Below are 12,559 nucleotides of genomic sequence, written 5' to 3'. Positions count from 1 at the left end.
TTGCTATGGCAGTAAAATAATAATAAATTCGCAGCAAACCACGGTTGCCAGAAACTTGCCTGCTTGGTCGACAGCTCCAATGCAATCTGTGTGCTGACGTCACGGAAAAGCAGGCAGGCCTTCTCTCCCCTGGTCCGGGTCGGCGATCGCTCTTGGGAGGCAAGAATAATGAAGACGTCAGAATAGGAAAATGCTGGTCGAGAATGAAGTGCTTTACACACACAAGTAAATAATGCGCGATTTGCACATAATCTTTGCACGCACGCCATATACAACAATTTACATACGGATTCAAAACTTAATTAAGGCAAGATATTCGGAAACTACAAATGCAGTTCACTGAAGTTAACAGTTGGGCTTGTTCCGATCATCTTGAATGGGGAAGTATGTGTGCGTGTGTGTCCTTGGACACACACACACATATATAACCCTCGACGGTGGTAACTGAACGTTGTTGACATTAGACCGCTATATGCTGAAATATATATATATATATATATATATATATATATATATATATATATATTTTACTGCTATCCATTGAGCTACGCTGACACATAGCGGTGAAGCTCGACAGGTGGCCGCAGGAGCAATACCAAAAATTCATAGGCATGGGGTTTCTGAGTGTAAGTGTTTGATTGTGTAAAATCTCCTTTCACTGGCTGCCTTCCCATGTGAGAATAGCCGGTAATGAAAACCACCCACTATTTTGAAGTCGCTTCCTCGGCCTTTTCGAGGCAGCGCCTGAAAAAACTGCTCACAACCGTCAACCCGGATGCCAGAGTGGCAAACCGCATGGATCCCAGGCTACTTATGGAGGGTGGCCTTACCAGGAGGGAACGCTCAACGCTGCTTCGACTCCACATGGGCTGCGTCTGGACGGTGGCGCGGCTGCACGCCAAGGGATGCTCCCCCTAACCGGTCTGCGGACGTTGCGGTGACGCCGAGACCCTTGAGCGCCTATCTGCGCAGGAACGCTCAAGGGTCATCACTGTCCACAGGCAGCATGGCGGCATGGCCTACCTGCTGCGACGCCCAGCGGCCTCCTGTTCCCGTCGCCTCCCCACCTCCGAGCTCTCCACAGCCTCATGGAGTTTGTGGAGGTGAACGGGATCGCAGCCTATCGATAAGCGCCCGCACCCCGAAGGCCATCGCCTTCAACACCGGCCTCCTCCATGATCGGACGAGACTCCTGCTGCTTCTCCTTCTCTTCCATTCCTCTCATCTTTGTCTCCCACTTCCCCTTCCACTGACGCTACGCCGTGCTCCCTACTGGGCAGCAGAAATAAGCGTCATTTTGCACCATAAACCACTACTACTGTCGTATACAACATAGTCAGTTACTGGACCCAGCTTGTTACCAGAAGCGACGGGGTGGACTTGAGTTACACCCACGTCATGCCTGGTTCTAAATAAGGCACCGAAAGCGACTCTCGGCGCCTGTTCATGCCTTACGTAGTAAGCTCTGGCGTTCATCGAAAGCTGAACGGGAAAGGGGCGATAAGGTCACCCTCGTATTTGACAAACTAAAAATTAATGATCAGCTGTATGTTTGGAATGAAGCTGAAAATTCAAGGGTACTGCTTGATAGACCTAGTTATAAAGGCACAGGGGGGTCCTACAGTAGGCGTACTTAAACTGCGAGTGCGTCTTCATTGTCGTTTATTTGTTTTAACGCACGAAGTATAGTAAATAAGATTGACAAACTTGAACAATTGCTTATCCTGTACTCTCCTGACGTTGTCGTGATCACGGAAACCTGGCTGCACTCTGGCATACATGACTCCGAAATTATTCCATCCTGTTACTCCTTTGTTCGTTTGATCGTGACGGTCGCGGGGGTGGTGTGGCTATCGCTGTAAAACGTGGGCTTACATATCACGCTGAACAAGGAATCCCTAATCACGAAAGTGTTTGGTGCACTATAAAAGGCCACGATACCTTGATACCTTTATCGAAAGCCGAATGCTCCTGACGAATATCTGACGCGGATTCATGATTACCTTACCGCACATGTTAAAAATAGAAGCAAAGTAGTCCTTATCGGCGATTTTAATCTTCCTTCTATTGATTGGAGCACATTATCGATAACAGGCAAGGAAGCATCCATCTGTGAGCTTCTGCTGAATATTGGCTATAGCTTCTCTTTAGATCAGCTTGTCATTCAGCGCACGCGTATCAAAGAGCAAACGAGTTCGGTACTGGATCTTGCATTTGCGTCACATACTTTGTCATCCGAACCTAACAGTAGAGGATGGGATATCCGATCATATGCTTTTCATATCTACACTGAACGTTGGTTGTGAAAAATCGGGTTCTCAATCACGTGTTCCCGTCAAAGTTTATAACAGAGCTGATGATGTTGGTGTCATTGATTACCTGGAAGCATTATCGGACAACTTTTGACTTGAAAAATAGGGTACAGTGGAAAATTTGTGGCAAACATTTAAAGAAGCGATCGCTTACTGTGAAGAAAAATTTGTGCCTACAAGAATAAAACGTACCAAGAGCAGAACGCCATCGATGTCACGCAATATTATTCACAAGAAAATAAAAATAAAGCGAATGCGCAAACAACGGTAATGCTGAGGAAGTTGTAGATTAACCCTTGAACTGAAACAGAAAATTAGCTCTGCATGTAACAACTTTTTTGCTGCCACACTTACAACTTTCATGACACATGAACCGAGCAAATTTTGGCGCTATCTGTCCAAGACTGAAAACGGTGTTGCGCAGTTAGAAATCAGCAGTGTAATTGAGGACGACGCTTCCATTCTCACAAAAGCGTTTAACGAATGTTTTCAGTCTGTTTTCACTCGCACTTAAAGACCTCCGGAACACGACGAAACGCTAGTTCACGATTCCACAATGGCGCCAGTAGAATTTTCACAGCAAGGGAATTTTAAACCTCCTCTTGCAAATCGCCGTAAAAAAGTCACCGGGGCCCAACAATATTTCAAATATTTTGAAATATTGTTGCATATTGTTGCTATTGCATAGCGTCTGAGAAATATTTTTCAAATATTTCTCAGACGCTATGCAGGGCAATTGACTCCATTTATTCATGAAAATTTCACTGCATCCTTTAAAATTGCTAGCGTTCCAGAGGAATGGCTTCGTGCAAAGATCATCCCCATCCACAAAGGCGGGAGCAAACTACAGGTAAACAATTACAGATCACGTATCCCTTAACCAGCTGATGTTACAAGCACATGAAGCACATTATTAACAAAGCAATTATGACATATCCTGGAAGAAAACAACTTGCTATACACTAAACAACACGGCTTCCGCAAAGGTCTTTCGACAACAACACAGATTCTGGAAACCATTCACAGCTTTGCTGCAGTAATTAATTCTAGACTACAAATAGACGCCATATTCATAGACTTTTCATAAGCGTTTGACAGGGTAACCCACTGGAAATTAATAAGTAAACTTAGGAACATTGGAATAGACTGACAAAGTAGTATCCTGGATAAGCGCGTACCTTTATAACCAAACACAATCGTTAAAGTAAGCAGTGCGGAATCAGAATGTTTGGAAGTTTTCTCGGGAGTACCCCAAGGGTCTGTGTTGGGTCCTATCTGATTCTTAATATACGTGAATGACATGCATCTTGAAGTTGAACCAGACGTTACACTAAGATTATTTGCAGGTGACTGCGTCATATATAAAACAATACGAACAGAGGCGGATCAGGTTAAACTAAATTCATCCTTGATCAATATTGCCAAGTGGTGCGACAAATGGGGAATGCAAATAAACTTAACTAAGACAGCATGCATGTCAATAACGCGGAAGGAAAAGCCACTTTTCTTCACTTACAACCTCATGGGATCGAACGTTGCGCGGGCAGAATCGTACAAATATTTAGGGGTGACAATAACAAGTACACTGAAATGGGACACGCACATCAGCAATACGTGTCAAAAAGCGTTCAGACAACTAGGGTTTCTGCGCAGAAAGCTTGCAACAGCACCCCCAAATGTTAAGTTGTCATGCTATAAATCTCTGGTACGCCCCATTCTCGAATACGGCAGTATTGTATGGGATCTCTACCAAGGGTGTCTTAACAAGTTTGAGGCAATTCAAAACAAGGCGCTCCGTTTCATTTATTCTAGATATTCTAGGAAAGACAGTGTGACGCTACTGCGCTATCGCGCTGCAATACAGACACTTCAAACCCGCCGGTGCGTTGCCTCTTTGAAAATGATGTACTTGTTATATCACGATAAGGTTGCTGTTAATAAGAACTATTACCTCAAACCACCCGATCAGTGCTCTTGCAGGCTTAATCATAGAAAGTGTATCAGGCCATATATAACACGCTGCGACACATACAAGTGCTCTTTCTTCTCGTCTACCATAGAAAAATGGAACGCTCTGCCACACGCTTGCTTGAACGTTGAATCCTTGGAGGCGCTTACCGCTAAAATCGAGCAATTTCTTTTTGTGTGAAGCCTTAACATTGCAATAGTCAACATTTAAAAAAAAATCACTCTGAGACTTGTGTAGACGTAAAAATGCTCCATGTAAAATTGAAATTAAATGCTGTTCCTCTTGATTGTGTAGACAGCATTGTCGCGTAAAACTTTGTGCTGAGGTAACGTGATAACTATTGTTCTGTTATTAGGCTTACAGTATCCAATAAATAATAATAATTACGGTATAGGGGTCGGAGCAATTCAATTGGGGACGGTAGACGGGGACCCCTCGATGCAGAAAAAAATTGTACTAATTTCTAGCTAATTAGAGACGATTATTAACAAGTGTTTCATCTTTGATGCGATTTTTTTTCCTTAGTCGTAGCCAAGGTCAGAGCAAGTTCACGCTCAAGAAAGCGGCAATTTCATCCCCTAAAGATGTGGGCCGATCCCAAACGCAGTGCAGCCTTAAAAATTACGGTTGATCACTCTATCATAGAAATCGCTAGAACACGAAAGTGAAACGTGTCTTCACAGAAGCTGTTGCATGTTTGCTTCGTGAACTCACGGTCCGCTGCAGTTAAAGGCGCACGATTTGCGGGCCGGCGACTGTGTTGCATGTTTGCTTGGCGCGCGGTGTCCTGTTCGCGAGCGGCGTCCAGCTGCTGACTCACATCGGTGACGGTACGAGTATTTCGGTCAGACTCCATAGTGGCTACGGCAGCCGGTTCAGTTGCAACTCAGTTGCGGTTCAGTTGCGCGTTTGTGCCGTGTTCCCATATTATGAATATGTCGTCAATGTAACGCAAGTAGGTGTGGGGTTTTAGAGGGTATGATATTATCAGGTTTGCTTCAAGCTGTCCCATGAAAATGTTGGCATACGTCGGAGCGAACGGTGTTCCCATGCTTGTGCCGAAAGTTTGTAGGTAGTGAATGGAATCGAATTCGATATAGTTGAGCATAAGAACTAACTCTAGAAGTGACAGGTACACTTCGGGAGCGTGTGCCTGAGGATTGATTGCGAGGGACTGCGGCACAAACGCGCTAACCGACCTAATTAACCATTTCAACCAATTTCACCCGAGTATTAAGTTTACTGCTCACCACTCTCCTAGACAGATCAACTTCCTCGACACGGACGGTTTACATAGAAAATGGAAAACTGAGAACGACACTTTACCGGAAGCCTACGGATAGCCAGCAGTATTTAGACTACACCAGTCATCACCCGCGACATTGCAAGCGAGGAATTTTTGTCGGGCAAGCGTAACGAATAAGAAGAATCTGTAGCGACGACAACGATTATATCCACCACCTAAATGACCTTAAAGCAACGCTAGCGAAACGAAACCATCCACAAATTCCTCTCGATCAGGCTTATGACGTCGCGTCAAGATTAGAGAGGCAGTCGGCATTAGCTCAGAAACAACCTATACCAAAATCTGATAGACCACCAGCTTTTATAACAAAATATTCTAACGCCCTCCCAAACACAAACAACATCCTACGAAAATACCACCCAATATTATCAAGTAACGAGCGTCTGAGAAAAGCGTTCCCGGATGTACTAAGGGTTACCTATCGCCGCAACAGAAACTTTAAAGACATGTTGGTGCATTCAAAAGTCAACCAACATCATTCCCCCGTTATAAAATCATGTTCTCGCCCCAGGTGCAAAACCTGTAAGCACCTTCAAATTGACCTTGAAATTAAAAGTACCGCAAATGGTTACACACACGAAGTGAAAACTAGCTTTACTTGCACTAGCTCCGATGTAATTTATATGCTTGAGTGTTCCTTCTGTAAGAAGCAATATATCGGTGAAACGGGACAATCAATGAACATCAGGCTAAACGGACATCGCGCGGACACAGCTAAAAAGCTTCCCAAAGCCGTCGCCGAACATTCCAACCAATCAGGCCATAACTTTGATGAACTTAAACTCTACATACTACAATCAAACTTTCGTACTGCACGAGACAGAAAATATAGAGAATCGTACCTCATTCATAAGTTCAATACATTGCAACCAATAGGCATGAACGTTTCAAAGGGAGCTTTAGAATCTATTCGCTATGCTAAATTGAAAAGCATAGGCAACAGCACTTAGTGATTGTTCATTGAGTTGCTTAGGTGATTTTCTTTTGTTTAATTTTTTTCAATTTTTTATGCGATTGTCAACAATATGCCAACCTCCCATTGCTTTCACTCAATTCTTTCGTCCTTTTATCTCTATATCAACCCCCCCCCCCCCCCCGCTTTACCACCTTTTTTTTTTTTTTTTGTGCGCCTGAACACCATTTTTCCGCCGCTACTTTTATTCTCCCTGGCAGGCACGATAGTTCACTGACCCCCAGCGGTGCAGGCTCCCCCCCCCCCCCCCCCTTGCATGAATAGAGGAACCTGCCATGACACGTCAACCTGCTAACACACGCGCTGCCACAAACTCCTCCACCGACTATCAGCAGCCCATTAGATTTCTTTTCAATTGTACACCCTCGCCGCTAACACACTCTCGCTCGTTACCTCACCCACCCGCCTTACCTTCTCTCCCCTTTAGAAGAACCCTACCTATATATACTGTGCCGAGGAGAGCATATGTTGCCTTGAAGAAGACAAGTCCACTTGTCGAAACGTTGGCTCCTGCTCTCACCTTGTTCTCGTGTTACTCATCGCATCGTAAACCAGATTTACAAGCGCCAGCAGTGAGGCCATATCGCCAAAATGCCGGCATTGTAGGCGACGTGACGCCAGCGGATGGACCCTGAACATCTAAGACCACACTTGAATTTCTTATGGACAAGAAGTATCGGCAAAAATCGCAATCACTGAATCAGTTGGGACCCATATTCCCCAACGCGATCGCAGCGCTACTCAGTTACCACGCCTCCCATACAAAGCCTCTGCAAGGTCTCCTATGGACAGTTGCGAGTCGACGCCACGCACGATGCCCTTTATGCATGCAAGATGTGGCGGTATATACGCACTCACCGGTATGGTTGCAAACGAGGAACACTTCAGCAGGTCCGTTCCACACGCCTGGTCTGGATACTTTTAGACGGTCCCACCTCCACCAAACTGCCGAACGTCGGTGATACTCGGGTAGTTTTAGAGTCACTGCATGTAGTTGTTCTTGGATAGCATTAAGGTTGTGCAACCTGATATAGTCCCCATGCAAGGGAACCGGAGCGACGGGAATGCTGCTCATGCCACTGCGGAGAAAGAGGTCAAGAGGTAGTTCATTTTGAAGAGAGGTTCACCAAGGGGAACTCCCCTGTCCAGGAGAATTACTGGACATATCTCCAGTCTCAAACGTACCAAAATGAAGAAAATGGCCTGCTACAACCTAAAATGAAAACATAAGTAAACACAGCAATCAACAAAACTAACGATAAATTACCCTATACTTGAACAACCCGGCCAATAATGCAAGCGAACTAGGAGAACGGCTGCTGTCACCTCGGATAAATTCTTGGCGTTATCGTTGTTGCTGTGTCGCTGCGATTCTCAGTGTCATTGCACCTTGCGGCAATAGTCTGCAATTGATCGTTTATGCCGCTCAATGAACTGTGGCCGGCGCTATTACCAGCCAGATTAAGCGAGTCAGCAGCAGTTTTAATGGATGCAAGTTCAGCTGTCAAGCTGGCGACTTCCCCAGACATGGCATTTGGTCGTCGGTTAGGCGCATGACTTCACTAGCAGTAACTATTTGTTCTTCTCTCAGGTGCCTTACTTCAATCTCCATTGCCTCCTGCTTATCTTTTATACTTCGTAGTTCGCCCAGTATAGCCTACTGTCCAGCATCTAATTTACGAACGGTTTCTAATACGGATTGCAGGGTGTTAGCTAAGAAATCAAGACCAGGCCCGGGGTTATATTCTATATCACCTGCAATCAACAACAGCATCTTCGACAAAGCACAATACGTCGGGAAGCAACAAGCAACGTACGCGTGTATCTTTCAAGCAACTTCACTGGGCACTGACGTATCAAAGAAGATGTCGTGATACTGCTGCGACCGAAGATTATTACTGATAATCTGTATATGGCTAGGTTCTGGCGGATCGCGTCCGCGGACAAAACAGCGCGTAGAACAACAATTAGAAAAAATTGGGCCGATCCTAGTGATAGTGCAGAAAGGGTGCAAGCTCAATGGCACATACCCCTGTGGGCTCAGGGACCTGTAACACGCCCTTGAACTGACGTTGTCACACGTGGGACCCAAAGAGACAAGAACAATGCGCCCGGAGCGATGAACGCTGCTGCCCAAACGCTAGTCCACGTATGACAATGCGTGTCGAAATGTCAGTGATAAACAAAAAAAAAAGTCAGTGGTTAAACAAAAGAAATTCTCAGCCAGATTGACATTAGAGACAAGCTGTATGCAAAATTCATGGCCACATGCGACTCAGATATATTAAAAACGTTTAAAGTGTTCCGCAATAAATTTTCGATGGAGATTAGAACTGCAAGAAATGATTAAATTTGCAATTTCTTTCTGCAGGTAAAACAAACGAAATATGAAAAAACTAAATGCACTAAATGCTTTGTTACGAAATTGAGCCCAACATTGAAGAGATCACAGGCACTCGTTGGCGGACGAATTCAACAAATACTTTGTTGAACTTAAAGCAGAACGTCCGACTGACGGGGCACTCGGTTACATCAGAACTAAAAACCAAGAATCCCCTTTTTTTTCAGTCCTGTAATAGAGCCTGGGGTTATTTCGGTGTTCCGAGGACTAAATAACAGTAAAAGCAGCGATGCAGACGGTATAAAAGTTGCAAGAAATGCCTAACGTACGTATTTAATCTGTTTTCTACAGGGAGTGCTTCCAAAACGATTGCTGGTTGCTAGAGTGACAGTGCTCTAAGAAAAGGAGATAAGAATGACATTGGAAATTACAGAACCGTGTCCATACTTCCTATTTTCTCTAAAGGGCTGGAAAAAGTAATTTACGCCAAAATAATGAATTTCTGCGATAAATACAGCATACTATCCCGGTCACAATTTGGCTTCCGTAAACACAGGTCGACGGAACAAGCTTTACTGGAGCAGAAAGAATTTATTTTACACGCCTTTGAAAAAGAAAAAAAAAAACAAGTAGCAGCCTTGGGTGTTTTTGTAGACTTTACAAAATCGTTTGATTTTCTTAAACATTCAATCTTACTCAAAGAATTAGATACATATGAAATGCGTGGTAATGCACTAGGACTATTAGCATCTTATTTACAAAATCGACAACACTATGTCTGCCTCAGTGGTTTCTCTTCAGACAAAAAAAAAAAAACAATAACATCAGGAGTATCTCAGGGAAGTATCCTTGGACCACTTTTATTTAATATCTATTTCAATGACATTATATGTATTAATCCGAACATTAAACATATCATTTATGCCTATGACACGACTATGCTTTTCTCAGGTGCATGTCCGAATGATCTAATTCATGGAGCAAATAGCTCACTATCGCGTTTGCATGAGTGGTGAAGTGCTAACGCATTAAAAATAAACACGGCCAAGTCAAAAGCCATACTTCTCCGTCCGAGAAATAATCGAATTTTTATAAATACACATGTTTTGTTAGGTGACTTAAAAAACACTCCGCGCATTCAAAACTCTTGGCGTTGTGTTCAATGAGAACTTAACGTGGGATGACCACGTGGAACATCTTGTTTATAAGATTTCAAGTGTCGTAGGAGTTACGTACATTAATAAAGAGGTGCTGCCTGTGCAGGTCAAGCTTATTCCTTACATTACATTATGCCCCTCTTATGTTAGTCATGCACATTTAGTTTGGGGGACTACGACTGTTATAAATTTACGAAAAAATCTTACAGTGCAGAAAAGATAGTTGCGACATGTTCTCGGTGTTTCTCGAGATCACCCATCTCTCTCTGCCTTTGTTTGAAAAGTTGGAAATTATGAAAATTACTCAGATGTATTCATACCGCCTGCGTTTAACATATAAAAAATGTCACAGTTTCGCCCTAAGGGCGAAGCAATGAATGCGATAGCAACACAGCAATGTCATACGAAGTAATGTGAGCGGCTTTGGTAGCAACAACACGCAGAACTGTTGTCGACGCCATCGGCGTTTTGCCCGCGTTAGCTCAAAATGCGTGCGGCGTTGGTGACTGTTGCTGGAGCCTCTCATATAAATAGGCACTTGGTGCCGCAGCTAAACGTCGCGTCCCTTCCTTCCCCCTCCCCCACGGCCTCTCGCGCGTCTGAAGAAGGCGCGTTTGCTCTACATATATGGTGATTGTAAAGGAGAAACGAGACGCCTAATTCTGCAGCCCTTAAGCGAGCAAGGCGCAGAACGCGCGTTTGTTCTCCGCCATGCGTTCACTCCCCGTGAAAGACGCGCCCCTCGCGCCCTTTCACTCGCACATACAGCGTTCGGCGCGCGGCGACGATTTCATCTCCAAATGACGTCATACGGAACCTCACGGCGACGGCGACGGCGACGGCGACGCCGACGGCAGAAATCTGCTTTTGAGTGTCCATATAATTGCTATCGCAATAAAACGATGTAAATGAAAACAATCTTTGTCGCAGCTTTAGCTTTTGTCTAAGAAAACTCCTTTATGTGATACACGTAGTATGGAAATTTCGAACGTAGAGAGGTGCATAACTACCTATGGACAGCAAATAATGAATAGAAAACTGCGAGAATTATTGAATCTTTGTCAGACACGCTATGCAGCTAGAAAATACATTAAAACAGCAGGTAAAATTGTCTTTTTTTCCTTACGTGTATTTCCCTGAACATTGTTCTCGTTTGTGTAAATTGGTATGCATATCATAGATTTCTGTTTGTCTTTCACGTGTTTCCTAAACTCTTTTTTTCTTGTCAAATTTAGTGATGAATGTTCGCAATAATCCTTATGCATATGTTAGCGAAAAATGGCTTGAGAACACTATTCATCATCTTTTGGAACCATGCTGCACTGTTTTTCCATCCAAAACGCAAACGATTATATTCGTACACATCAAATGGAATGAGAAAGGCTGTATATATTTTATATTACTCTTCGAGCGGAATCTGCCAAAATCCTTTGCAAAGGTCTATACGGGAAAATATTTGCACCCTCCGGTTTCTTCAATTATCTCGCTGATCCATGGCATTGGAAAAAGAAAAATGTCCATTTGGCTATTCAAGATCCGGTAATCAGTACACAGATCTATCTTCTTTGGGAGCCAGAGTAATAGGCGAGGCGAAAGTCGACACCGATGGCCGTGTTATTCCAGCATCTATATTCTGGATCTCATTTTTCAACCAAAGTTTCTTTTCGCGTGACTTTTTTTTCTCACCGGCGTAATATCTGTCAGCTTAAAGGGGACAGTAAATTTTGTTGTAGCCGGTGGATAGTTGCTTAGACAGATGAGTTCAGGGAATTCTTCACGGACGTCTTTTTCACACTTAACAAGACGGTGCGCGACGGCTGGTTTTTGTCATGCGTTAGAAGGGGTGTGCGAACATTCGAAACTTCACAATAACGAATCGAATATAGTGTCCTAGTCGACTCGGTCTTCGAATCGAATAGTCCCTATTCGTAAATGCGAGTATTTTTACAGCGACACTGTTATAGGCTAGGTTCCAGGAGATCGCGTCCGGCAACGCAAGTAGATCAACCATTTTGGCTCCATGTGCGTGGCGGTTTCCCACCAGCTGTGCCTTAGCACAGGTGTCAAAACGGATGATGGATGGCGCATTGTTATACCCCTTACCAACGCCGATGCCTCTTTTACAAGTGTCGCCATACTCGATGGCGGCACGTCTAACCAACCATTGTGTCCCTTTGTCTCGTGACGCAGAGATCGCGCTAGCGCTGTTATCAACAGTTTCAATTTGGACTCGCTATGGGACGGACGTTCGTTTAACCACATCTTCCAGGATCCTGACGTCAGGCTCCGGCGGCTATGAACGCTGTGGCTCATACGCTAGTCTATGACGATCATACGCTAGTCTATGACGAGTAGTGCGCAGCAATTAAGCGCACTACTTAGCCATCGCGCCGGATGAAAACAAGACGCCGGTTTCCTTGGTCTTGGACGAACATGCCGAAGACGCTCAATATGGTCATTAAGGATAATGTATATATTCACTATATAAATATTGTCACGAG

The 12,559-nt window shown here is 44.2% G+C and overlaps 1 protein-coding gene across 3 annotated transcripts in view; it reads right to left on the bottom strand.

Moving 5' to 3' along the window:
* The window catches only part of LOC119434119 (mucin-5AC-like), a 57,338-nt gene that overhangs the window by 11,344 nt on the left and 33,435 nt on the right, over positions 1–12,559 (bottom strand). Inside the window, exons 2-3 of one of the 3 annotated variants that reach the window (XM_049658465.1) lie at positions 7,419–7,639; positions 60–193 (exon numbers count right to left, since the gene is read on the bottom strand). In XM_049658465.1, coding sequence (XP_049514422.1) covers positions 60–193; positions 7,419–7,639 — 355 coding nt within the window. The remainder of the gene's footprint in view (positions 1–59; positions 194–7,418; positions 7,640–12,559) is intronic. The other 2 variants (XM_037701439.2, XM_037701438.2) reach the window with 2 other exon arrangements.

The sequence above is a fragment of the Dermacentor silvarum genome, chromosome 11, assembly GCF_013339745.2.
Source record: "Dermacentor silvarum isolate Dsil-2018 chromosome 11, BIME_Dsil_1.4, whole genome shotgun sequence".
Classification (NCBI taxonomy): Eukaryota; Metazoa; Arthropoda; class Arachnida; order Ixodida; family Ixodidae; genus Dermacentor; species Dermacentor silvarum.
The sequence above is the reverse complement of the archived record's forward strand: the minus strand, read 5'-3'. Positions and strand labels throughout refer to the sequence as shown.